Here is a 27895-nt window from a genome sequence, read left to right on the forward strand (position 1 = left end):
GGAAAGGTAACTGCAGCTTTTTGTAAAAAATAAATAAATTATTATTTATTTATTTTTGAAAAGGGCATGCTGGCAACTCCGTCTCTTTTCATTCAGCCTAACAATTCAACCCTGGCACCAAAAGCTGTGAAACTTGGCTTGAATAGAGAAAATAACATGTTACTTAAGAACAAGGTAGTTTTTCCACCTTTGGTCCCCATCCTGCACTCAGGTCTCACCTGTGGCTCAACATGAAACAGCAGCCGCCCTGGGAAACAGCTGTGACTGATGAGCTAAACCAAGGGAGGGTAAACAATGGGTCTCAAATACTTGTGGGGGTTAGGGACTGCATGCAAAGACAGGCTCTGCTGGATTGAGCAGGTCCAGTAGTCCAGAAGGCAGTTTCTACACATGCTGTAGAGGGAAGTGAGGGGCAGATGAGGCTCATCAACCTAGGAAGGTAGCCCATCTAGGAGAAGGAAAACTCTGATCCTAAAGCTCTGCCTTACAGGATAACTTCGGTAGAACAAAAGGCTAAGGAGCAAACCCTACACAAATCTGAAGTAGAGTCCCTAAGACGGTTGGTTGGCACCTTGTACGCCTCCTTCCAGCAACTCTGGCAGCCAAGCTGGTGCCAAACGCATTGTGCTCTCCTTTCCTTTGGACCACATCAGCGAGGCTGAGAGGGAGGCTTTTGTGGTCTGGCAGCCCAGGACCTCCATCTACACTGCCCAGGCCTGCGCCCCAGGAAGGTCACTTTGGTGCTGCTTATGTTGACTTCACCCTCAGAAGCACACTCCATTGTCTCTCGAGGCAGACAGATGCCAACTTTTAAGGGACCGTTAAACCATAGTCTCATTGCATAAAACTTTACAAGACTATTTCCTTTATCGGTAATGATTATATGGATTTGCAGGTGCCAGACAGATATACCTGCCTTTGGGACTCATAAACATTTCCCCCCAGAGACAGTGGAGAAGATAGTCATAACGGGACCAAGAGAAACAGGAAGAACATTTTTTTCGTTCAATTCTCTTGCTGGCGCTTCTTTGGATGCAAGCTAGCGTTTAACAGTAGCTGTTGACTAATTTGGTTTTTTGTACACTTGGCACTTGAGCGTATATTTTTGGAAATATTTGCCCGATTAGCCAAATGTAACCAACCCTGGTTTTGGCCTAGAACTAATGTGGGTGGTGTGTTTTTTGAGTGTGTAAGGTATAGAAATATAAGAAGGGGTGATGGGTACAAATCAGTTCCATTTAAGTTATGATGTGTGGTGTATGTGTTCTCTTATACTGAGGGTGGGAACTGAAGGCAAATTCCAGAAATGAGCCCTGATGCTGCCTTGTAAAATGACACTTGGCTTTCATTTTGCCTGGCTGCCTTGTGCATTTGGAGAGGAAAAACAAAGCAGTTTGCATTGCCAAAGCGTGCTAATTTTCTGAGCTAGTTTCATCACTGAATTACCTAGGTTACGGAAATTGCTTCAGAATGGTCAGTGCGTTTACTTGACCAGGTCTTTGAATTACTGCTCTTGTGGAAACTATCCTTGGGAGATCATGGATTATGGAAATAATGCTGATAAAAATAAAAGCATGAGTCACTGCTTGGTTCACATCTCTCCGTCTACCATTTGAACATTGTGTTAGGCTTTTTGGTAGAGAATGCTAATAAATTTTCTAATTCTGCCTGTAGAATAGGCTCTCTGTTTTAACAGGAAGGTGTAGCTTTATTAAGAGTCTTGAGGACTGAAACCAATGTGACGTAGAAAATCCAAGATTCAATTTTGCATTAAAACACACACACACACACACACACACACACACACACACCATGCACAAGCTTTAATTGGTGTAAGAGGGTTTTTGTTTTAAACCCATTTCCTCTGTACTATCTGCCTAATGTAAATCTGCCATAGTACTAATATCTTGAGAGCCGGAAAATGGCGTGGGGTAAAATTTTTATCCCACGAGGTGTTGTTCCTCCCTTGCTTTTTTGAGTTCGAAGCAGAATCTAGAAATCCAATCCCAGATCTGCCACGTCGCATCTGTTTCAGCCCAAGGCAACCTCTTGCAATTGCATTTTGCAAGAGGCCAAGGCGACATGCGCTGCTTCTGAAAAGTGTTTAGCTGGCTGAACTGCTAAATGCTGCTGGTGTGTTGTGTTTTCAATGAGTTCTGTCCGCTTTGTTGCAGTCACTGGAGGAAGTGTGTGATCTGTTGCATGCTGCACCATTCCAGAATATTTTGCCAAGAGTTCATGTCAAAGGTATGTCGCCTAATAGTGACCCGTCAACCTGAATGCGCTGACCAAGGGTTCCATAATCTTCCTGATGGTGCTGCTTGCTTGGGACTGCAAAAGCTGGTGGGGGGGGGGTAATAATGGACCATGATACATGTCTGCCATTGGTGGTTTGGCAAGTTACAAATTGGGTAGGCCACCTGTGAAGCTTGGAGAGTAAGCCGGCTGAGCCATGAAGCCTGAGGAATCAGGAGGCCGTTTCCTACACTGAAAGCATTGGGATGAAAAACACATTGCGAAAAGTATTGCTTAGCTCCTTGTGTAACTTGGAGTACTTGCTGCTTGGGAGGGTTTGTTTCCTGCGCAATGCAGTGTTTCTCCACCACTTCCTGTTGCCAGCAGCACATATTTCCCGCTGCCTCCTCACCCACCAACAGCATTCTCACTAGTTTGCCAACTGAAGTCAAGCAGTTTCCCCCCTGCCTTGCTTAAAAGCAGACAAACTTGTCATCTCAATAGACAGCCAAGGGATTGGCCAGCATCACTGCCAGTTCAGTTCACCCACTTGCTGCAAAACATTTCCTCGTCGCAAATGATGTGTGAGCCAATGCCTTTTGAAAACTTTGAAAATCAGTTCCCCTATACATAAAATTCCATTCCCTGGAGTCTGGAATTTTGTGTTTGATAAGATTTATCTTAATGGATTTTAATGTGTGTGGGAAGAAAAGTATGTTGGAACACAATAGCTTTATTTTAGGAGTCAAGTAAGCAGCTCCCACTGCAAGTGTCCTGCTGTTGATTTCTTTTCAGTTAAAGGAAACTATGGCAGAGGAATAAATCAAGCAAAAGGGAACCATTTTGATCCTCAGATCTTTCCTTTAAGTGCTAGGTTCTTTATGACTCTTGTTTTATGTTTTTTTTGTACTGTATTTTATTGTCCTCTTATCGGTAGGCCTTTTTGGTTCCTATCCTCCTTGAGTGCGTAATGCGGAAAATTATGGGATTTTTAAAAAGCAATACAATGAATGCATAACCATTATTGGAACAATGCTAAGGTGTTTCTCTTTTAAGCACTACTTGCCTTTAAAAAAACAAAATAATGTTGTCTCATTCCAGAGGGTGAAAGACTGGATGCTAAAATGAAGAGACTAGAATCAAAGTATGCTCCACTCCACCTCGTTCCACTGATTGAAAGGCTAGGAACACCTCAGGTACAGCTTTCATTCTTTGGGCAGTAAAGCTGTATTCTCCCCCCCCCCAAAAAAAACCCCCACAGTACAAGGGAAAAGATGCCTGGGCATCATTTGGTTTGCAGTTAGGGCTGCTGGATAGAGCCACCAAGCGCATTGCCAGTTGCTCAATGCCTGGAGACAGGGTTACGGGGACATTGAAGTAATTCTCCAGAGGTAATATTCTTCTTTACGTACTATCATGGTATTCTCTTTGGTTGCAACCGTAGCAAATCGCCATCGCAAGAGAAGGAGACTTGCTGACCAAGGAGCGCCTCTGCTGTGGGCTGTCCATGTTTGAAGTCATCTTGACCAGGATTCGAACCTTCCTCGATGACCCAATCTGGCGTGGGCCTCTCCCCAGCAACGGTGTGATGCATGTTGACGAATGCGTGGAATTCCACCGCTTGTGGAGCGCAATGCAGTTTGTGTACTGCATTCCTGTGGGGACTCATGAGTTTACCGTTGAGTACGTATCTTGAGTGCTTGCTTAAGGCCCCTGTATATAACGCTTGCTTATTTCAGTAGCTAGGTGTGGGATGTCACCAAGAAAACGATGAGATCGGTTTGGAATTTTTGATCACACGGCAAATGGAAAGAGGGAAAAAGCCAATCTGTATGACGAGTTTTACTAGGGAAGGAATGCAATGCGAGCACAGAGCTGAAGCCATCCTGAAATATTAAATGTGTGATTTCAATTCTTTTCAATCATTGTAGCGCTCCCAACATAGTCGCCTCATGTACTCCTTGAATGCCCTTTTTAGTATGACCTTAGAAACAATTGCATCCGCCCACTGTTAAGATCGCAGAAGGGAAGAGCGTTTCTTGCAAAGACCTGTTTTTTGTTGTTGTCTGATGTAGAGAGGTACATATCCTTTAGAACCAAATTTCTTACCAAGGCTTTACAAATTTGCCTAATAAAATTTTAAAAGGGGGAATGGGAAATGATTTATCCTGTAAAGGTTGGGGAGTAGAAATGTAAACCACGATTATTAGCAGTATTCTTGGTGTTATTATTTTTATGGCTGCTCACTAAACAAAATAAATTGGACTGAACATTAGTCACCAAAGTAGTACCCTAATATTAGCCTATGGAAATCTAAGGAAATTTGCAGTGCTTTTTTTTAAAAAAAACCCAATTTGGGTTAGCTTTGTTTTAGGTTTTCAGCAGTTGTGTTCTTGCCAGTCACTGGCCTGTTCTTCAGAATCAAGGGGAGATGAGGATGGTAAACTCAGGCAAATGGGATGGTATGCAGTTCTCCTTGCCAGTTAACACTGTAGCATTGTAGCACTGCGAGGTAGCAAGTGTTTGGATGAATAATTCCATGCTGCTGCTTATTTTAGACCTGTAATTATAATTTCATAAGATGTCCCTCTGAACAACATCTAGGCCACTTAACGCTAGAAATCTTAACACAGTTCAGTGTTTTCAAAGTTCTGAGGTTCATTTTGACTTGTCCTGGCAAATCTAAAAATAACGCTTTCTACACATCTCACTCCGTAGGCAGTGTTTCGGAGATGGGCTGCACTGGGCTGGCTGTATGATAATTGTGCTTTTGGGACAACAGCGTCGGTTTGACGTGCTGGATTTCTGCTACCACTTACTGAAAGTACAGAAACACGACGGCAAAGATGAGGTCATAAAGAATGTGGTAAGTTGACAGAAGCAGTCTCCGTTTCTTATTCTGCCTGTTTCTGCTTTTGACACCGTGGCAATATTTCTTTTTTTCCATTTGAATTTCCTGAGGCATAAGTGTAGCCTGGCCGCCTCCTTAACTGTTGCTGTTTTGGTTCTGCAGCCTTTGAAGAAAATGGTTGAGAGAATCCGCAAGTTCCAGATCCTGAACGATGAGATCATTACTATATTGGACAAGTATTTGAAATCTGGTGACGGAGAAGGCACTCCCGTGGAGCATGTCCGCTGCTTCCAGCCTCCCATTCATCAGTCGCTGGCCAGTAACTAGGAAAGATCCACTTTTCTCTTTTCCTTTGGAAAGTATACCTGCTGCACCACAATGCCAGACAAGATTTGATGGCTAAGGGGAGTATTATCTTGACCATCACTGTTTTCTAGTATTGCCTGAGCACCTTCTGTGAGGACCAGGTCTTTAGCTGTTTCCGAGCATAATAACTGTACACAGTTCTCAGTTTTTTAGACTATTTTTTATGTACTTTTGATAAAAGGCTTTCGACTGCAGCCTCTTTTTTAGCCTTAAAATCCTTTGCATTTCTCCAGCTGTTGTAATCATTCTAGAGAGGTTTATAGTGTATGGGGTCTTCTTCCATTTGTCCACTTACTAGCAAGAATGAAAAGTTGTCCTTTTCAGGGGTGTCTTTTTTTTGGTAATTTTCATGTGTAACAGAAGCATTACCCTGCTTTGCTAGCCTTTACGGGAAACGCCCTATTTTGTAACTCCTCAAGTGTCTTTCATCACTGGAATGTTCTTTCTCGGAACATCTGTAGCCCCAATATCTTTGGAAATAAAGGTTTTAAAGGGGCCGTTTTTAAAAGATTATAAGATGGAAGTAATTAATGGTTTTAATATGTAGAGTGTCTGCCTGTGCAGACTTAATGGCTCCTGCTGCTGCTTTTTTAGCTTTTAAAATAAAATGGGGAGAGATCTGAATACCATTTTCCACATTGGACGCAAACAAAGCAGCTGTGTGAGTCACTCTACAACTATATATAGAGCATACTTTGGTTTGATAGAATTTAGAATTATACCCTTTTCAAGTTTTGTTTTGTTTTTGTTTTTGTTTTGGTTCATTCTTAGAATAGGACTCTACCTTTCCTAACACTTAGCCTCTTTCCAATGCCAAGCTTGGTGAATATTTATAATTTTACTTTTGTGAATCATGGGTCAGTAGTTTAACTACTTCTGAAGCTAAATTCTGAATTAAAACATGTTAAAAGACAACTATGAATGTAAGAGTCACTCTTGTCAAGCTCCGGTCTAGTGAGAAGAAGAGGTGTTTGCAAATTGCCCTTCTAGGGGCTGTCACTCACAGGCATCATTCTGACACCCAACATGCTGTGCAGTCCTTTTGTGTTGGTTCGTGTGGGTTGTAATCTTACACTCTCTTAACAATTCAGCCACATTGCAAGACCTGTTTAAGGTATAGGTTAAAAATAAAGCTGGCAGTCACATCAGTAGCTTTCCATTTTACAAGGGCAAATCAAATCCTCTATGGCTTCTTTCTTGGCCTCTTTGATTGGTGTGTGGGAAGAAGAGTTCATCGCTATAATTCAGACACTTGGTTCTGATAGCTTTCAGAACGAAGTTAAACAGCCAAATAGTTTTGTGTCCCAAAACTATTAGAAATAATTTGTCTCTCGCTTTTTTGTACGTGGTTTTAAAATGCTATTTGTCTTATAAGGAAAGGCTGCTGTACATTTCACCAGCATGCAAAAAAACCATCTCTTATTTAGAATTTACTTTCAGTGGAACAGGTAAGGCGGCTAAATTAATACAAACATTTGCTGTCTATATACAAACCAATCTCTAAATTGAAAATAGCATGTGGGTGGTACAAACTGTTTTTGCTATCAATGGCTCCAGTTGCTGTCTCAAATATACTACTATATGTAATACATGCAGATGAGGGCTGAAGCGTAGCATTTACCTCTTCTAATTTGGAGCGTAACGCTTGGTTTTTCAGTGATGCTCCTTTTTTGTTTCTAACAGATATAATATATTGCTGTGACGTTATGTACACAGGAACTATTTTAATTTTAGCAAAGCTCCGTGAAGTATTTTCAAACAGCCGTGAACATTGCAAAAAGGAAACAGATCCTCGCAAGTTCCAACCTGTGAAGCAACAGTTTGGGTTTCACAATGGACCATGCTTTATTGTGTCATGATTACGGCACATGTCCTCTTCTGCTGTGTTTTAAGAGCGGTTTAGATTAACCAGTTTAGTCTGCTGCCTGAACCCTACCTGGCCAGTGATTAATCAATCTCACCTATGGTTCATTTGAAACATGCCAGTTTCAAAATGCATGGTTTTAAGATTAGGCAGAACCAGACAATGAGAAGTTGCAAAAGCTTCTTGGTTCCCTCCTTGTGGTTCTGCTGCAAGATGGAAAATGTGTATGTTTTAAAAGCACTACTAGTTTTAGTCCTGGTGGTCTCTGATGCTTTCGTTACATATCCTTGTCTTCCTTTTAAGACCTAAGCTGTTCATAAAACAGAAGGAATGTGTTGTCGCCCTGTTTATCCTTCTCTAGTCAGCTGTATAAAAAGCTTCTAGGCATAAATGTATTGCCTTCACACACACACCCCATTTTGTTTAATATAGACTCCCTATCTGCATGTCAATAGTTAATGACATATGCTTAAAACCTGTGCTGAACTTCATTTTTAGGTCAACAAGAAGTCTTAGTTCCCATGGAAAACAGGGCAGAGTTGCTCTAAATAGCACTAATTAGGAACTACATTGGTGAGAAAGAAGACAAAAGGCATCTCTCTACAATGTGGTTAATCAAAGCTGGCTTTGGTTTAAACTTACAGGGTGGCTATGATGCAGGTGAACTGTTGTTTTTACTTGAAAAGCACTGTGGAAATGTTTAGCAAAAGCAGGTTTGTTTCTTCATAATACAGTGCAGAGCAAACAAGCCTCATGCCGAACCATATGTTATATCTAAACTGGGCCTATAATCTGTTAACACAAATGAGTGGGTGTAGATGGTATCTAATGCGTCACATAAAAAGAACCTCTTTATAGTAACAGCATTTTTCTGCTTTTAATCTATGTAGATTAAGGTTGCAGCTCAAGGTTTCTTCCAGCTGGGAGAAGGCAAACTTTACACAAGGTTCAGTGGGTTTCACCTAATTCCATTCCCTGAATGTATGAGTAAATTAACAGTTGTTCCATACACTGAAACGCAAGGCTACCTAACTAATTTAGGAAAGCAGCACAAAAAGATGGCCAGGTATGTGTCAATTCACCTCTCACTCATGCAGAAATAAAGCATTTTATTTGTTAAAATTGTCATTAGTGCAATAAGTCCTAAACAAAAAAATTAGTATTTTACATGTTCACAGGTAATTTAGCAAAACATGTTTTTGAAGTCCTTTAGTATTATTATTATTTTTTTAAATGAAAAGTAAGGCAAATAAAAATCCACCACTGTTCTTGGTCCAAGCTAGTCAAACCTAAAAACAAACGATTGTCTATACATACGGTTTAAATACATTTGTTTCTGACAAGCACTTAAAAATGACATTCCACAACAAAACACAGTTACAGAATTGCTCTCTTCTTAAGATGCTCCCAGGTTTCCGTTTCTCCTAGAGGCTATTCCCTCTGTGGACTGCAGATCACCTACACGGCTTCCACTTTCTTCGTCGTTAAAGCGTTCGTATGTGTTTGGCAAAGAGCCGTTTATTCCTCTGTCATCTTTACGTAAAGACACGGGCAAGTTTGCTAGGGTGAAGCTGACATCCTTAAAGGCATGCAATAGAAATATCCCCACTATTATAGTGAGAAAGCCGCTAAGAGTGCCAATAACGTCGTCAGCTGCCATGTGTTGCCACTCTTTGAAGAGGATAGCGGAGCAAGTTAAAACAGATGTTGTGAAGAATACATAATAGATTGGTGTCACGAGGGACGTGTTGAATATATCCAGGGCTCGATTTAAATAGTTGATCTGCGTGCTGACGCAGACAATAAGACTTAGCAGCAGAATCCAGGATAAAGGATGCGTCAGCACGGGCTTCCCAGCAAAAAGTTCCTTTATAGCGATGCCCAAGCCTTTTACACAGGAAACAGACAGAGCTCCAATGACTGAGCATATTGTTATGTACACAAGAATGTTGGTTTGTCCATGCCGTGGTCCCACCACAAAGATCATTATTAAGGACACAATGACAACAAATGTGGCAAAGACCACAAAACCTGCAACATAAAGAGAAATCACATCAGCCACAATTCACGTTTTATTACTCTGTATGAGCTAAGGCTTTGGGGGGAGGGAGTCTGATGCTCAGTAAAGGGGAAGGGGCTTCCTAATTTTGAGTTTAATGCCAGAGAATGGAATTTTAACATGTGATTTTAGGAGGCAGAACTGTTTTTAAATTGCTGGTTTTATATTTGAAGTTTTTTTTATTTAGCAACTTGTTTTTAATGTTAATTTCTCATTGGTATTTGATGAGTATTTTAGATTGCCTTTTGTAAACCAGTTAGGTCTTTAGTTCAAGCAAACAGTATTGAACTACTGTTAAAAACATTGCAGCTAGCTGTGGCAGGGGAAGCACAAAGCACATGGCTGTACTGTATATTGTAAAACGCAAACTTCTCTTAAAAGCTCCTGTGGTTCTTTTGAACAGTTGGGGGTGCATACCTAAATCTAGTTTTCAGACACCTTGTTCAAAGTCATACAATACAGTCATACCCTGGAACTCAGCCGTTTTGGCTCCAACAAATCGCAAACCCAGAAGTGATTGTTCCATTCTTTTGGAACCCGAACATCTGACAGGGCTTCCACAGCTTCTGATTGGCTGCAGGAGTTTCCTGCAGCCAATCAGAAGCCACAATTTGGTTTTCAAATGCTTTGGAAGTCGAATGGACTTCTGGAACGGATTCTGTTCGACTTCCAAGATAAGATTGTATTCCTATGAACTGTGCATTTCTCTACTGCTCCTTACTTTACCAAACAGAGTGCAGGGCTCTCTCACCTGGATCACCCAGCTTGTGGGATATTTCATTCAAAGTTTCCACTGCCTCTTCTTGGGGTGCATGAATTACCATCACAGTTGTACCCAGTACACTTAACAAACACCCAACTTTTCCATGCAGATTGAGCTTTTCATTTAAAAAGTACGATGAGAGAATGGCACTGAAACATAAAAAATATAAATCCATGTTGTAAATTTGAATTGCTCCATTATTATTATTTTTAATACCAAAAACCGTCTTGGGGATTCTGACAAGGTTAAAGAGCAAGATACACACAAAGTCTTTGCAATCTGTTTTTCGACAGATAATGTGTTTGAATTTTTAATGTTTTAAAGCTACAATGATACAGTTTATCTCCAAAATGAGAAACACAGCAACTGGTTACAATCAATACAAACTACCGAACAGTGTCTAACAGGACCTTGATTTAAGTTGATACGATTAATAAAACTCAATCAATAAATTTCTATCCAAAAACCACCCATAAATTGTATACAATTTATTCATGGGGTGGCAGTGCGATGATTGCGGCTGCAAATGAGACCAAATAATTCAAAACAATGAAACACACCAAACTGATAAAATGGCAAATCTCATGTTAAACTGAAAATATTGCACACTGGGCAAATAATCCTAACCATAGACCTACAGATGGATTCTTTATTAGCTTCAATTACTCTGGGATGTGATCTTATTCAGAAAACAAGTGACTGATTTAGGCTGCAATCATATGCATGCTTACCTGGGTGTATGCCTCATTGAATAAAGATGGGCTACTTTTTGAGTAAACATGCAAACAGATTTTGCTGCCTCCATTAATAAGGCATTAAATGCAAGTCAAGACTAAAGATAAAATAAAAACGCAGCATAAAAAATGGTAAAGGCTGGTGATAAATATATAAGCCAGCCTGTAAGGGTTTCAAACCAACGAATATGTTTAAAATAAAAAAATTCCATCCAGTAGCACCTTAGAGACCAACTAAGTTTGTTATTGGAAGAACTGAGCATGCACATGAAAGCTCTTACCAATAACAAACTTAGTTGGTCTCTAAGGTGCCAATGGAAAGAATTTTTTTATTTTGTTTCGGCTACGGCAGACCAACACGGCTACCCACCTGTATCTAGGAGTATGTTTAAAGTCAGAGAAGTGGCAATCAAGAAGATAATGGAGATTTTAAAAAATCTTAAGTATATAAAATTAAGGCAATTGGGGTGGGGGAGTTCAGGAGAAATTGGAATAAGAGGCTAACAGACTTAAACACGTTTTTGTGCATACTCACACATAAGTATGGACTTACTAGCAAATGCAACCATACTGCCTCTGAAAATGCCATATTCCTTACCTTACAAGAACACTTAGAGCCCCTAAGGGAGTCACCAACGTAGCCGGTGCAAATGCATAGGCAGCAAAGTTCGCAACTTCGCCAGTTCCCACTACAAATTAAAATACAAAAGGGGACAAGTTTCAGATAAGCTTTCGAAAGCTCAGGCTGACCACCCACCCCTGCAGATGAAAACCAAAATGCATAAAAAGCAGCTTTTATCAACAAGGAAATCCCTAAACAGGAAAATTCAAAGCCAACTTCTTAGGAATTTTTAACACAAGAATGCCTTTCAGTTTGGGGTCACCTTTCCAGTTCTCATTACAACGCTCCACTACTTGAGGTAAAACAAATCTATGGTTTACAATACGAGGGGCATTTTCTCAATTCCCCCTTGTGGAGTCGGAAAGTGATCTGGATTATACTGAATTGGAAGCTAGCAGAAATTGGAACTGATCATTCTCCCCAATCGAAATGAAATCTAAACACTCAGCAGCACAAATGAATGGGCGTTTGTGTCACAACATATGGTTTCCTGCCTCCAAAGCCACATCTTTCCATTTCCTCTCCAGAATTCAGCCTCATTCTGTCCTAGAGCCCTGCGTTACTTCCCCACCCAGTCTTCAAATTCTTTCACAATACCTGCACTACTTTTCTATGTTCCTTTACTGGCATTCCACTCTTAAGATCATTCTCTTCCTCCTTTTGGGGGTTCAGAGATATTGCCACATGCCACCATTGAGCCCTTGCCGGGTGTTGCTGACCTGTTCCTCACCTGGTGTGCTGCCAGAGCCCCCATGTAACACGACCGTTGGTTGCCGCCACCGCCGCCAATCACTCGCCTTACTCCCTCCTCCTCGCAGCCATGTTTTATCTGATGGCAGGGGATTATTATGGGAGCCCAGACAGCACTCAAAAGGCGTGCACTGCTAAGCATCAGACATTGTGTCTTTTGGGGGGGGGGGAGATCTGCAGCTGCCTCCTGCGGAACTGCTGCAGATTGTCTAATCCCATAAGGAGAGACCTCTCTCCCAATGCCACCAGGTATCTACAGCAAAGAGGAAGTGAGATGAGTGACTGGCCCTGAAGTGCCAAGCTTCTCAAGGTCACACGAGGTCAGTGATGGACCTTTCTGAGCCCCCAGACAGTGCCAACTCTCAAAGCAGTCTTGACTGGATTCACAGATAACCAAAGAGGACTAAAAAAAAAAAGTATGTTAGCTTAACTTACTTGACAAGAGTCCAGCCCACCATAGCCACTCCTTAAGGTATGCATGGCCACCTTGTCCTAGTTTTTTAAGAAAAGGGGGGGAAAGTTACTGTGATACACAATGCTACTATTATATTTTAGGTTTTTAAAGGTTCAGGTTTTTTTAAAAAAAATACAATACTAGTCAATAAAAGCTTTTTAATACGATGACTGAAATACTTTAAAAAAATAGTTCTGGAATAATGTTGCTTTGCCCAATCCAAGGTGCTGGAAAACTCTTGGGTCCAATATTTGGATATTACTATTGTTACCATCTTTTACTCGATTTACAAGGCAGTCCTCAGGATGCTAGAAAAAAGTTTTGCAATATTTCAGATTACATGCATGCACTGATGAAATGCAGCTCAAGAATGTCTGTCTTCCAAGCAGAACACTCCTACAGTGAAATGAAGGAGCTTCTGTGCAATAAAGCCCTGACTCTTCTGTGAGTGAAAATACAATATCCAAAGTTAGGGTTACATGGCATAGTTTCAGATCAGATATATTTGCATTATGCATGGACAAATGTTGCCAGAATCATAGAATTGTAGAGTTGGAAGGGACCCTGAGGATCATCTAGCCCAACCCACTGCAACACAGGAAATTAATAAAATAGGGATAATTTCCTTAGCATTGGCTTTGTGTAACTTTATATTCCTTGCGTTTTGTTATATTCCAAAAGATTGTTTTTAAAATGCAAATCGGTGTATCGGCCCAGAGAAAAAAAGAGAGAACTGAATATACAAATTCATTACTATGCTTTAATTATATAAATATTTTCAAAGTTACTTCCCTAAAAAAAAGGGTGCCTCATTTCTACATTGCAATGCTGAAGTCTATCGTAAGCCCAAAGAATTTTTGGATGGGCAGAACTAGCTGCTTTGTCCTCTGGATAAAAGCCAGGTCTCTCCAAGGTCAGATAATAAAACCTTCCTTATCTACTCAACAACATCGATTTCTACTTTTATTTTAATCCTATTTTTCAACTGGCAAAAGCAAAAAATATTCAGAAAACATTAGGTATGCAGTTTGCACAGAAGCCCCTTCTCATTTAATGAACTTTGGGCCACCATTTTCCTTGACCTGAAACCTCACAAACCATTGTTGCATCCCCACCTCTCAAGGAATTTAAGGAGCCATACGTTTTTAAAAGGTTTGTTACGTTTTGTTTGACAAAACAAAACTATAGAACTATAAAAATCCACAGAGATCTCAGAGCAGTACAAGTCTGTGTGTTTCACACAGCTTTTGCTGCCACGTAAGCAGAGTAGGTACCAATTTGCATCATGAAAAGCTCAACCATCCTGCCAAAATGTACACATGCTAGCATTGATAGCATGCAAATTGTTTTAAATATGCATGTTTCAAAATAGTTAACGTCTTTAAAAACAGCTGAAGTTAACCCAATTTATTAACTCTGTAACGTGAAAATATAATGATTCAGCGTACTCTGGTAGGAAGACCGTTTAGTCGAAGGGATTACAGTGGTACCTCAGGTTACATACGCTTCAGGTTACAGACTCCGCTAACCCAGAAATAGTACCTTGGGTTAAGAACTTTGCTTCAGAATGAGAACAGAAATCATGTACAGTGGTACCTCAGGTTACATACGCTTCAGGTTACAGACTCCGCTAACCCAGAAATAGTACCTCAGGTTAAGAACTTTGCTTCAGAATGAGAACAGAAATCATGTTCCGGCAGTGTGGTGGCAGCAGGAGCCCCCATTAGCTAAAGTGTTGCTTCAGGTTAAGAACAGTTTCAGGTTAAGAATGGACCTCCGGAATGAATTAAGTACTTAACCCGAGGTACCACTGTATTACACTACAAAATTCATGAGACACTTTTAAACACCAAGCAGAAAAAGTTTTGCCTCAAGGAAGCCCCAAATCCATAAAATATTTGCATAAATAAGAGCAAAATACATGTGTGTTTTCAGACACCCTGAGTTTGAGGTATCCTTGGGAGGAGGGGGTTTCGGTTTTTAGAATTACGTCAAAATATAGGGGTTGGGCATAGACATGCTATGGTTAGTGAAACGCGACTGGAGAACCAAGGGGGTGGTGTTACTTCACTCCTTGAACACTGTAAATAGTGCAGAAGAGTTATATCCCAGCTTGTCTACCACATGCTTCCATTGTGAACACTATAAGGAGTAACATTTCAGTCCATATGTATGGTCTAGCTGAGATTCCTGCATTCCAGGGGGTTGGACTAGATAACTCTTGGGGTCCCTTCCAACTCTGGAATTCTATGATTCGTACTGACCCAGTCACAGCTCTCGGATTTACACAACTGCCACATGGTTCTCAGCTATGGAGAAACAGATCTCCTTTCCTGCATCATGTTAAGCTGCCTCCATCTTTCACTTTTTCAACTCTTAAAACCAAAAGGGCGTAAACTGGCTCTTTTTAATTAAATAAAAAACGTAGTGGGGATTCTCAGAATTCTGTCCCATATGCTAAATTCTGCATACAATTGTAGAAAACGTCATATGAAAGATTTTGTATATGCTTCAAGTTACAGCCAAGATCTGGGCTCAAAGTTCATGTTTTCCCTTAAACATTTTTCCCCGTTCAAGCAAACTTTTACCTGCTCTCATGGAGCCCTTCCTAGCCAATCGAAGGAGACCTTTCTTCTTCAGGATGAAACTCCCACCAATGAAAAGGCTGGAGCTCATTGCCAATACCAGACCAATGTAAAAATCATATCTTCCGCTACCCTCAATCATTTCGTCAGTTGCTGAAGCATTCCAGACCGTCACATTGATCAAGGAGCACAGCTGTTGCTGGTACTGGAGGCAAGGCGATGCCAAATCAAAACCTAAAAATAAAACAAAAATCATTACAATAAGGTTCAGCAAGAGAGACAGTTCTTTTGTGCACATGATGCATGCCCCCCCCGAAGTTTCCGGATTTGCTTCAGTGGAAGGGGACAGCCATACACACAGCCCTCTGGGAGCACCCAACTGTCCTCCAACTCTCCTGAGGGCAAACGGTCTTCATACGAACATGTGCTCTGAATAACTGCTGGGACTTCAATGCACCTGTCTATTTCATAAGAAAGAAAGAAAATGCAAGCCACCAGGAACTGGGGCAGCTCCACTTCTTTGAAACTAAAATGCAGGTACAGGGTACACGGGATAAACTTAAAAGCATTACAAGGATAACATTAGTGAGAAAAGCAACAGATCTTAAGGGAAAAAAAGCCATTAAACTAAGGAGCAATCATAGGCACATTTTCCTGTGAGTAGGTACCACTGAACACAGAAACTTGCTTCTTGTTAAACATGCATAGGATCACACTGCATATCTTGTTTTACAATGACATACATCGGCATATCCAAAATTAACCGTTCCATACAAGAAAACAAAATCCTTAAATTGAATCTTATACTATACTTGCAGTATAGCAGGAATGGGGAACCTCTGACACACCACGGAGTCCCAGTTTGGCCCGTGAAGCCATTTCTCTCAAAACCATTCCCATCAGCTGATATCACTGGTGACTTCAGCTGAAGGACAGGTCAGGGTTTAATAATAATAAATTGTGATTATAATCCTGCAATGGCTGTGTGCTGCTGGTGCACAGCAAGGGAAGAGGAAGCAAATCAGCCACCTTGTACACCTTAGGTGTACAGGTACATATAGACTATGAAAATAAAGCTACAAAAAGGAAGTAGGCAGTAAAATGACAGTACATGCAGCAGTAGGCCTAGCTCTATGTGAAGGTAAAGGAATATTTTCCCCTTTTGATGTCCTTTGATACTGGACTCAGCCAAAAGGAAAACCTTTCTGTAACACAAATGATCAAACTCCTTGTCAGAAGCCACAATCCCACCTTGTTATGCAAAAGATGTAATGCACAATGTGAGATATGAAGAAACAGAAGTCAATTATTTCCAGCTTGGGGAAAAATATATATCAGACAAGTAGGTACATGAAACATGGAACAGGCAGCTGCTGCCTTTTTTCCAGGAGCAGATCAAATTAGTAGAGAAAATAACTTGTTTGGGGAACACCTTCACTGTAAGAATAGAGGTGGAAAATTGAAAGAACCTTACAAGAGACAGTCTCTTGCCTGACAAACACATTTGATTGTTACAAGAGAGTCTGATTTCCAGCAAGAGAAGTCAACTGGTTTAGTCTCTGAAATTCACAGTGTCACTGATAGAGCTATCTGAAGCTGAACCTCAGTATGCAACAGCTTTTCTGTTGGCTATGGTACAGAGAGAGTGTGCTAATAAAAGGTAAAGGTAAAGGTACCCCTGCCCGTACGGGCCAGTCTTGACAGACTCTGGGGTTGTGCGCCCATCTCACTTAAGAGGCCAGGGGCCAGCGCTGTCCGGAGACACTTCCGGGTCACGTGGCCAGCATGACATCGCTGCTCTGGCGAGCCAGAGCCACACACGGAAACGCCGTTTACCTTCCCGCTAGAAAGCGGTCCCTATTTATCTACTTGCACCTGGAGGTGCTTTTGAACTGCTAGGTTGGCAGGCGCTGGGACCGAGCAACGGGAGCGCACCCCGCCGCGGGGATTCGAACCGCCAACCTTTCGATCGGCAAGCCCTAGGCGCTGAGGCTTTTACCCACAGCGCCACCCGCGTCCCCTCTTAGTGCACTAATAGCACTGAGTTAAACTATGCAATACCTTATACACCTCATTAGCAACTCCACATCACAGATTCCTAGTTTAGGGTCATTAACTTACTTATCTGGTCAAATATTTGGGGCATATGTTTACCAGATTCAAGGTTCCATTTCTGCTCAATGATCTTACTATATTCTCCTGGAGACAGGATATATTAGGTACCTCCCATCTTCATTTTATCACAAAAATATTATGTTCAGTGCCCTAACATAGTACGATGCACACAGTTCAGGTTGGTGAGCTTGAACGACGACACTTTCCAAACATGGGTTTGCGGGCCTGTGTTCTCAAGGTGTCACACCCCATGAATGTCTTGTGCAGAACCCCAGCCGTGCAACTTACAGCATTTATTTATTTATTTAGTAAAATTTAAACACTACATGATTGCAAAAACAAACCTCAGAGGTTAATGAAAAATAAACGAAGAAAAATTCACAGCCATACTTTAAAATACACAAAATGTCAAGCATATAATGTTACAGTGACTGTAACATCATTTTTATGCGGTGTGAAAGCTATAATAGTAGATTTACTGCTTTTTTATTTCAGGTTCCCTTCTGGGTTTTGTATTAAATATGTACAATTGCTTTCTCTACAACATATGCAACTTACACATAATAATACACTCATTATTCAATTATGACATTTCCCGATGTACAACTTCTAAATTGGCAGTGACTCCCTAACTACAAATCCTGTCTAGGCAATCCTGAGGATTAAATTTTGCAACACCCTGGAAGGTTTACACTTAGAATTATTTGTATGCTGTGAATAATTGCACTAATACACTGGTAAGCTTTCCTTCAAAGTACAAGATTAAAGAATCTTGCAGCTTCAAACAAATTCATTCTGGAACCTCATTTACACATGCCAGGCGTGGCAAGAATCAACTCCAAAGAGTAGGAGAGGTATTGTTCCCAGGCAATACTTCAGCCCAAGCACCCCCAAACTCGGCCCTCCAGGTGTTTTGGGACTACGATTCCCACCATCCCTGACCACTCACAGCTAGAGATGATGGGAGTTGTAGTCCCAAAACACCTGGAGGGCCGAGTTTGGGGGTGCCTGCTTCAGCCACATGACTTAAAGATAAATAATAATGAAGGTGAACAAGATTTCTGAAGCCGCTCCACATCTGACACAGGAAGAAATCTCTGACTGAAAGAAACATGCACTGTGTTGTATTAATCAGCTGTACTGTTTATCTTCTTATTATAACTACCTTCCTTTTAAACTTTAGTGGATAACCTCTTTGAAGAAAACAACTTGTCTTTTTGAGTTTCTGTTTTAAGACACCAGGGCTTTTCTTCGCCTATACTTGCATAACTCTTAGTTCTGTAAGAAGTGCACTTATTCCATATACCGAGATTAAACCGTTGTTACAAATGGCCCCAAATGCCAGTATTTCATAGAATCATAGAGTTGGAAGAGACCACAAGGGCCATCGAGTCCAACCCCCTGCCAAGCAGGAAACACCATCAGAGCACTCCTGACATATTTATATTTATTTATATTTATTATTATATTTATATTTATTCTTCAGCTAAATACAGACGTCTCAAAACAACTGTGTTACTTTTGTATTGAAAAGAATTACTCCCCGAGCCCTGCAATTCTACACCTAATCATGTCTACAGAAGTCCAACTGAATTTAATGGGGTTTATTCCCAGGGAAGTAGGGTTAGGATTTAAACCTATGTATTCCAAAATAAAAAGAAAACTTGTGACTTCTTTCCTCATTTTCTGTCACATGAAGGACAAGGTTTTGTTCAGGCTAGCAACTGTGCCTTATTCTTTCAAAAGAAAGTAAAATTCACTTCCTAAAGATAGAACAACCATTACTTATTTTGAAATGCCATTGTTCGAGTCTTCCCACATCATTTTTAAAACACACCCAAGCTTTCAGGTTCAGTCTTGCACATATAGATCCCTCCAAAAACAGGTTGCAGTTCTACATTACACAAATGTTATCTTAACTGCAAGAGATACATTTTGTGCTTCTACCTATCCAGTTTTCTGTGTGATCTTTACACCCTTACCTTTGTGACATTTTACAGACATTTCTTTAAGCCATTTGTCTTCCATTTCACTAAGCAAATAGGCTACACTGAAAAAGAAAGAATGTCAATCTGTGCCAGACAGTAACTTTGTATTGCGCTCCCCTAATTTGTTTACAGATTGTGGGGATCTGTGCTGGGGTTTGTTTTTCTTTTAAAGCTCTTTACAGAAAGTGTGTTTCCCTCCTCTACAGTGGGGTTCAAAGACTAATAGGTATTAGTATTTTCCTACAGTCAAATATCCTGAACTATGTTTGCTGTTTAATTTCAGCACAAAAAGGCCAGTTCAGCCCTGTGACATCAAACCAAAGTTTAAAATTACCTGCAGTAGCCACAGCAAGCCTTAACCAACCCACTGCAGTTTCACGTACAAGAGGAGATTGAAAAAATCTAGTTACAGTGGTACCTCAGGTTACAAACACTTCGGGTTACAGACTCCACTAACCCGGAAGTAGTACCTCGGGTTAAGAACTTTACCTCAGGATGAGAAGAGCGGCCCCACTAGCTAAAGTGATACCTCAGGTTAAGAATGGACCTCCGGAACGAATTAAGTTCGTAACCAGAGGTACCACTGTATTGAGCAAACTAGGATCATAAAACCGTGGTTTGATACTCTTCTGATGTAACTAGAATCTGAGCTAACCAGAGACCCCCAAGTTCAGAAGCACTATTAAATGAGACTTTTGTTGAGCTATTACAATTTATATTTGTAAGAAGTTTCAAGAGAGATATCTAGGAATAACTGAATTCAGCAAGCAATAACACTAACCATACATTTCTAGCCCAAATCAGTATTGTTTTGTGTTAAACACCTGCATTCTGGCAGACCACATAAACAGATTTTTAAAACAGCCTGTTTTTTTACCATAAAATCTCTAAATATCACAGCTTTCAAGCAAAAACTAGAAAGTATCCCCCCCCCCCCGCAACCAGGCTTCCAAAATGATCTTTGCCTGTTGAATTTATATCCTTATCCGCCGCAGCATTCACTGTGAATTCCTACATTATTCATGCTGATCTGAATTTGTAAATGTTCCCAATACAAAAACAAGTAACCAACTTTACTGCGAAAAATTCCTATGACGGTAATGTTAAGAATTCTAGACCTCTAAATGTTCTCACTGAGCATGCATCATAAAAGGGAGAATGTTAGCATGCTAACAGTAATCTAGTGTACTTTGCATGCCTGGTTCATCTCACTTCTCCTAAAGATGCCTCCATTATTATGGAGAAGCACAAAGCGTTACACAGACGGCCACCTGGGGGTAGGGATTTGAGGAATCCTCCTCATTAACGCTTACGTGTCCCAGGAACACCCAGATTATCTATTCTGTATCACAAGATAGCAGCTCCCCAATTCTGCTGTTGCCTCTGGCCACACTTAAGTTTCTGCCTTCCAAACTGTCCCCTTTCCTTTGCTTAACCTGTAGGGAGACAGTGAGGCTGCAACAAAATATATCCTGTTGAAAGCTGGGGCTGCTTCATGATAGGAAAGGACTGGAACAACATTTTCAGTCACTATGAAGTACAACAGGGTGAGGAGCTGGATCTGTTTGGCAGGCCCAGGTCCTTATCTCCCTATGCCCTGCAAGTCAAGTTTGATATGTGGGCTGTTATCCACCTGTCATTCACTTGACATCACGGTGACATCAGGTGACTCATTTCTGCCTGTGCAGTTTGAAATCAAACCATGTGAGCATAGGCACAGCGCCTATGCTAATGCCACTTTTACCTGCCACACACCTGACATTATATAAAATATCAGACATAGGGCAATGAGTGGTGTTTGGCCAAAATGGCCTGGCAGGCCTAATCGGGGCCATGGGCAAAGGTTCCCCCACCTTGGAAGTAGAATGTTATATACCATGTTTCTCATTTTTGATTCTCCTAAACCACAGGTGAGAAGGCAATGCTTCTCTCGATGTCGCTGGGCTACAACTGCAAATCATCACTGACTATTGGCCATTCTTGGCTTGAGCTGATGGCAGTTGGTGTCTGGCAGCATCTGAAGGGTTAATAATAATAATAATAATAATAATAATAATAATAATTTAGTATTTATATCCCACTCATCTGGTTGGGTTTCCCCAGCGACTCTGGGCGGCTCCCAACAGAATTAATGATAATAAAAAAGTGATAACACAACAGACATTAAAAACTTCCCTAAAGAGGGCTGCCTTCAGGTGTCTTCTAAAAGTCAGATAGTTGTTTATTTCCTTGACATCTGATGGGAGGGCATTCCACAGGGCAGGCGCCACTACCAAGAAGGCCCTCTGCTTGGTTCCCTGCAACCTCACTTCTCACAGTGAGGGAACCACTAGAAGGCCCTCGGAGCTGGACCTCAGTGTCTGGGCTGAACGATGGGGGTGGAGACACCCCTTCAGGTATACTGGGCCAAGGCTGTTTAGGGGTTATCCTTGCTTTAAGCAAATACTGGTCCTTCCAATTCTACAAGTGATTCTAAGCTATCAAACAATCGCCTACTGAAGAAAAATACAATGCATTTGTTTTCTAGAGTACCTAACTAGACTTAAGGAATGATTTACAACCTGTAAAACTCAGAAGTTCCTATGATGCTAGCCTACCTACTCTAAAATAGCAAAGAAAAACTGAATCATACAACTGAATCATACAAATCACGTGGCAAATATATCCTTAACTCTGCTACTTTGAACTCCCTTATCAGTAGCACTTCCCTTGAAAGTTTTTCACTGCTCTATAATAAATCACTCTGCTCCGTTTTCAACAAATTATGGAAGAAATAATTCTGAAAGCTAAGGAAACAAAGGTGATCCACATGTATATGGTTGAGCACAAACTTTTAACTGGGACCAACCAAAATATCACAATATAGTGGCAATACAGTGGTACCTCAGGTTACATACGCTTCAGGTTACAGACTCTGCTAACCCAGAATTACCTCGGGTCAAGAACTTTGCTTCAGGATGAGAACAGAAATTGTGCTCCAGCGGCGCAGCAGCAGCAGGAGGCCCCATTAGCTAAAGTGGTGCTTCAGGTTAAGAACAGTTTCAGGTTAAGTACAGACCTCCGGAATGAATTAAGTACTTAACCCGAGGTACCACTGTATTTTGAGTTCTCTAGAAGTCTTCCAACAAACAATATATTACACAAAGAATGGGGGCTGGAGAAGAAATAACAAAAACAAATTAGAGTAGATATTGTAGGCTCAGTTCCAAGATGGGGACTACAGACTGAGCACCACCCCTCTCAGGTGCTGATGCTAACAGATGACAGGTTTAAGATTCTGGCTGTTGCAGCTGCTGAGAAATTAAAGTTATGTTTCCTGCTGGCTAAGTAGTTTTACAACAACAAACATAAAAGTAATAATGTTAATTATAGTTTAAATGCTTTCAATCCTACATACTCAGGTGCAGCCACAAACTTTCAGGTGCTCGGCAAAATTAAAACTCATTGGAAGTGTCAGCAATCCAAGCCCCAACACTAGACCAATTTTCACTACTTCTACAAAAAGTGCTAGCTTAGCGTATTTATAAAGCCACTGTACTTCAGCTGCATACATTTTTACTGTATCTTAACAAAGCAACTTCTGTCTGGACATGTTACAAGATTATAGAAAGCCCTTCATGACTATGTCACATGACACTCTTGTACAAGGCGTATCACAAAGGGAACCTAGGACCATTACAACTTTGAGAATCTGCACAATAAAGTGCTACTAGCCTCTAGTATCTCATACCCCATAAGGGAATAATATTGCTTTAGGTACAAAGTGTTTAACGTGCTGAGCTAGCAGGACTGATCAGTAATTTACATACAGAGGACAATCTCTAATACCGTATTTTTCGCGCCATAGGGCGCACCGCGCACCGGCCCATAGGGCGCACCTAGTTTGGAGGGAGGGAATAAAGAAAAAAAAATTATTCTCCTCCCAGGAGAACAGGCTGCTATCCACAAGCCTAGGGAGCCCGGCAGGAAGTCGCGCCGGGCTCCCACGGCTTGCGGAGAGCTGCCCAAAGCCCGGAGTGCACTTCTCAGAGCGCCCCGGGCTTCGGGATGCAGGCAGCTCTCCGCAAGCCTTGGGAAACCGGCGGGAACTCCCGCAGGCTCCCAAGGCTTGCGGATAGCTTCCTGAAGCCTGGAGAGTAAGAGGGGTCGGTGCGCACTGACCCCTCTCCCTCTCCAGGCTTCAGCAAAAGCCTGCATTCGCCCCATAGGACGCACACACATTTCCCCTTCATTTTTGGAGGGGGAAAAGTGTGTCCTATAGGGCGAAAAATACGGTATATGTTTTTTCTCTAGGTGGTGGGGCCTTTGAAAGCATCTTGGGCCTGGAAGATCTCAGGCAGCCAGCATAATTGCCACGAAACAGTCTGCACATTATTCTCACTTCCTCACATCCATGCTGCAGCTCACTTTTTGATGTCAATTGGAGCTTTCTTCAATGTCAGCCTCATTCAGTATTCTATAATAGTCCACCCTTAAGGTTGCAAAACTATTAATATGTACGATCACTTTACTTGGACAAAACTGATGTTTTAAATTACGTTTTTGTGGATCTTGACCTAATTTTATCCTTATATGCTACACTCTGCCTTCCGTTTTAAAAAATGAAAATCCAGATTAAATATGTGCAAATAATTAAAATTATTATTAGTTAAAGTACTTTATGCTGCATTTCTGGGCAAATGCCATCCAAAACATCTTACAAGCAAAATAAATATCAAAGTAGTATGAAATTTTAAAAAGCCACAAGTCAACACTCAATAATAATAATAATAATATTCTTTCTGGTTCTGTTATATTATTATGGAGTCAGACCATCATGAGATCAAGCATTAAGGGGTGGAACCTCTACATGTGTAACATATAAAAGATACCTGCTATATTCTGTTCTAGGAGCAAAGATGAGACCAAGAAACTCCACAGAACCCTGTACAGTGCCTGGAGATTGAATACCAATCCCCCAAAACAGGCTTATATCAAAGGCATTAGGATTATCCACCAGACTTGCTTTTTAATATCTATATGAAGCCGCTGGGAGAGATCATCAGGGGGTTTGGACTGGGTGTTCATCAGTACGCAGATGACACCCAGCTCTACCTCTCCTTTAAATCAGAACCAGTGAAGGCGGTGAAGGTCCTGTGTGAGTGCCTGGAGGCGGTTGGAGGATGGATGGCGGCTAACAGATTGAGGTTGAATCCTGACAAGACAGAAGTACTGTTTTTGGGGGACAGGGAGCGGGTTGGTGTGGGGGATTCCCTGGTCTTGAATGGGGTAACTGTGCCCCTGAAGGACCAGGTGCGCAGCCTGGGAGTCATTTTGGACTCACAGCTGTCCATGGAGGCGCAGGTTAACTCTGTGTCCAGGGCAGCTGTCTACCAGCTCCACCTGGTACACAGGCTAAGACCCTACCTGCCTGCGAACTGTCTCGCCAGAGTGGTGCATGCTCTAGTTATCTCACGCTTGGACTACTGCAACGCGCTCTACGTGGGGCTACCTTTGAAGGTGACCCGGAAACTGCAATTAATCCAGAATGCGGCAGCTAGACTGGTGACTGGGAGTGGCCGCCGGGACCACATAACACCGGTTCTGAGAGATCTGCATTGGCTCCCAGTACGTTTCCGAGCACGATTCAAAGTGTTGGTGCTGACCTTTAAAGCCCTAAACGGCCTCGGTCCTGTATACCTGAAGGAGCGTCTCCACCCCCATCATTCAGCCCGGACACTGAGATCCAGCGCCGAGGGCCTTCTGGCGGTTCCCTCATTGCGAGAAGCGAGGCTACAGGGAACCAGACAGAGGGCCTTCTCGGTAGTGGCGCCCGCCCTGTGGAACGCCCTCCCATCAGATGTCAAAGAGATAAATAATTACCTGACATTCAGAAGACATCTTAAGGCAGCCCTGTTCAGGGAAGTTTTTAATATGTAACGCTGTACTGTTTTTAACACTGATTGGGAGCCGCCCAGAGTGGCTGGGGAAACTCAGCCAGATGGGCGGGGTATAAATAATAAATTATTATTATTATTATTATTATTATTATTATTATTATTATTATACCTCATCCACTTGGCAAAAACTTCAGTACTAGAACAACCACACCTAGGTATTTAATCTCAGAAATGCAAACTAAGTGTCTTGAGCTGATTGGTAATACCCAAACTCCAGATCTTTTCCAGCAAGTGCTTTGTAGCAACAGCAGAAACCCCACAAATCAATTCCTGTGGTTCTCAACTCGCCTCCCAATTACCACATTCTGGACAGGGTCTGACAGAACCAATTCAAACCAGGTATAAGCAGACTTCTACTTTGTTTGGGGTTTTTGTTTTTTACTAAGTCCCCGAAATCTACCAATTCAACCCAGCAGCAAAACACAGACCCTACAAGTTAAAGAGTCCAGGCTTAAGCATGCAATCAACAAAACATAAAGCAGGCAGGAAATACCTTGTGCCTTTTCACTGAAAGACAGAGTAGAACTATAACAAATAATGGCAACTGTAAAAGCAGCAGCACAACTACTAGCAATAAGCAACACACAAGGCAGAAAAATAATATTAAAGTTCTCTAATGGCCAGTGAAGGCTTACCGAAATAGCAAAGTCTTCACCAGCTAGCAGAAGGAGATAGCTAGGCAGACTTCAGAGGGCAATGAATTCACCCCTATGGGCAACGCAGTGGAGAAGACCCCACAACTCACTCTTGGATTTTGCTTTGGCAAAGGATGGCGTATCACCTTGACTTCTTGAGCAGTGTAAGGTAAGGCACTGATCTTCAACTGGTGGTCCTGGCCCACTACTGAGTCACCGTACACCCAAAAGCAGGTTACAGTGCCACCACCACATTGGGAAAAATAAATAGAGGCAAGTCTCCAAGTGTGTTTGAGCTAAAGGTGGGTCTTAGGGCTAAAAAGGCTGAAGACTAATGCCCTAAAAGGATATTAGACCCACAATATCGACATACAATCACTCAAACTATGAGAAGAAATCCATCCCATGGCTCACTCCTTAACACCACAACTTACTAGAACAGCAGACCAGGAAGCAACCTAGAAATTAACCAACATGCCTTTAATGATCGTAATGAAATGAGGTAAGAGAGATATGAAGCCACAGGCTTCCAAGAAAGGATAGCTATAGTTCCTGGAGCTCCTTCGCCCACGCCATCCTGCCTCAGCCGTGCTCTTAAAAATAAATAAATCAGATTGCTAAATCTCCAAATCACAACTGCGTCAGCCTGCTCTCGCGAAATGCGTATTTAAGTGGAAGTCGCTCCCCTGGGGTGACGCGCCACTCACTTTTATTTTTACTCAAGAGTAAACCCGTTGACATGAGTGGCCATGCCTAACCCGCCTCCATTCATTTCATGCAGGCCTGCTCTCTGCGTAAAAGTTAAGTTGACATCACATCCCACCGAAGCGCAACAACCCCCGGGGAAGTGCGCACCATGCAACGGTCACAACAATATTGTGGCAAGGAGAGAGAGTATGTGTGTGTGTGTGAGTGTCGTGCAATCGCTGGCTCCGTGCAAGCGCCACACAAATCTTCTTGCAACGACCATCCCCTCCGCTTTGCACGCTCCGCGCGACGCCGGGCAACTAAAGCAAAGCGCCGCTTGGCCAGGGGCACGAGGCCGGCCGGAGTCGCGCGGGGTCCGGCTCCGCTTCTCTGCGGGGAGACGGAGAGAAGCCGGAGGCCCAAGCCCGGTTACCTGCAACGGCGGCGCCTCTTTCTTCCTCATATCCCGCCCGCCCGAAGAGGGGCCGCGGCGTCGGAGAGGAGGAGAAGCAGCAGCGGACGAGGAAGAGGCGTCGGAGGAGGAGGCCGAGGGGAAGCCAAGCGCCCTTGCCAAGCGCGCGCCGTCGCCATGGGGAAAGCCCCGCTCAGGTGCTGGGCTGCTCCGCGCCGTCGCCCGCCCTCCGCGCAAACCCACGCGAGAAACTCCGCGGGCGCCCTCGCTCCCTTCCCTTGGCACGCCAGGCGGAAAGGGAGGAGCGACGAGCCGGGCGGAAGCTGCCTCACCGAAGGGATATGTTTTTGGGGTGAGGAGGGATGTCACGTGAGAGTTTCCCCATTCCTCCTTGCGGGGAGGAGTGTGTGGGAAATGAGGTAAGGGAGACACCCAAGCTTGCAGTGCAAATCTGCTCAGGAGTCGTGCCAAGTGCGCGCGAATTTTGGAGCAGGGGCTTTGTTTGTTTATTACATTTCTGTTGCATTTGTTTATATTGCATTATTTAGCTTTAAGGTGGCGTGCACAGTTTCCCCCGGCCCACTCCTCCCGTATTATCCTCACAGCAACTCTGTGAGGCCGGCTGAGCAGCAGTGACTGGCCCAAGGTCAAACCCAGGTGTGCTTCGTGGAGTGGGGATTAGAACCCTGATCTCCCAGTCTGACCACTTACACGCCACTGGCTGTACTTGATATAGGGTACCCGGCTGCCGCTCTCGACTGAGTGCGTAACGGCACGTGTAGCAAATGGGCGGCTTTGCAGTCGCTTTGTCCTTGATTTCATGTACAGGTGTGCCC

General features: G+C 42.4%; 2 protein-coding genes and 1 long non-coding RNA gene across 6 annotated transcripts in view; 2 read left to right on the top strand and 1 right to left on the bottom strand.

Moving 5' to 3' along the window:
- Positions 1 to 6367, top strand: part of CYFIP1 (cytoplasmic FMR1 interacting protein 1) — a 66395-nt gene extending 60028 nt beyond the window's left edge. For both annotated transcript variants that reach the window (XM_053384091.1, XM_053384090.1), the window contains exons 27-31: positions 2175 to 2247; positions 3337 to 3431; positions 3680 to 3918; positions 4954 to 5101; positions 5249 to 6367. In XM_053384091.1, coding sequence (XP_053240066.1) covers positions 2175 to 2247; positions 3337 to 3431; positions 3680 to 3918; positions 4954 to 5101; positions 5249 to 5413 — 720 coding nt within the window. In that variant the 3' untranslated portion in view covers positions 5414 to 6367. The remainder of the gene's footprint in view (positions 1 to 2174; positions 2248 to 3336; positions 3432 to 3679; positions 3919 to 4953; positions 5102 to 5248) is intronic.
- Positions 6368 to 8405: 2038 nt separating this feature from the next.
- Positions 8406 to 27133, bottom strand: NIPA2 (NIPA magnesium transporter 2). 3 transcript variants are annotated; one of them, XM_053384100.1, is made up of 7 exons: positions 20402 to 20468; positions 19381 to 19448; positions 15287 to 15517; positions 12680 to 12736; positions 11471 to 11561; positions 10127 to 10287; positions 8406 to 9347 (listed from the first exon to the last, which is right to left on the bottom strand). In XM_053384100.1, the coding sequence occupies exons 2-7, from the start codon at positions 19424 to 19426 to the stop codon at positions 8713 to 8715; spliced, it is 1221 nt and encodes a 406-aa protein (XP_053240075.1). In that variant the 5' UTR covers positions 19427 to 19448; positions 20402 to 20468; the 3' UTR covers positions 8406 to 8712. The 3 variants fall into 3 exon arrangements, with proteins under 3 accessions (XP_053240075.1, XP_053240077.1, XP_053240076.1); XM_053384102.1 differs by lacking the exons at positions 19381 to 19448; positions 20402 to 20468 and adding an exon at positions 27081 to 27133; XM_053384101.1 differs by lacking the exon at positions 20402 to 20468 and having other exon boundaries at positions 19381 to 19454.
- Positions 20572 to 24042, top strand: LOC128411735 (uncharacterized). Its single transcript, XR_008329897.1, has 2 exons — positions 20572 to 20663; positions 23680 to 24042. It is a non-coding gene; the product is annotated as an uncharacterized LOC128411735 (long non-coding RNA).
- Positions 27134 to 27895: the final 762 nt, after the last annotated feature.

This window comes from Podarcis raffonei, chromosome 4 (assembly GCF_027172205.1).
Source record: "Podarcis raffonei isolate rPodRaf1 chromosome 4, rPodRaf1.pri, whole genome shotgun sequence".
NCBI lineage: Eukaryota > Metazoa > Chordata > Lepidosauria > Squamata > Lacertidae > Podarcis > Podarcis raffonei.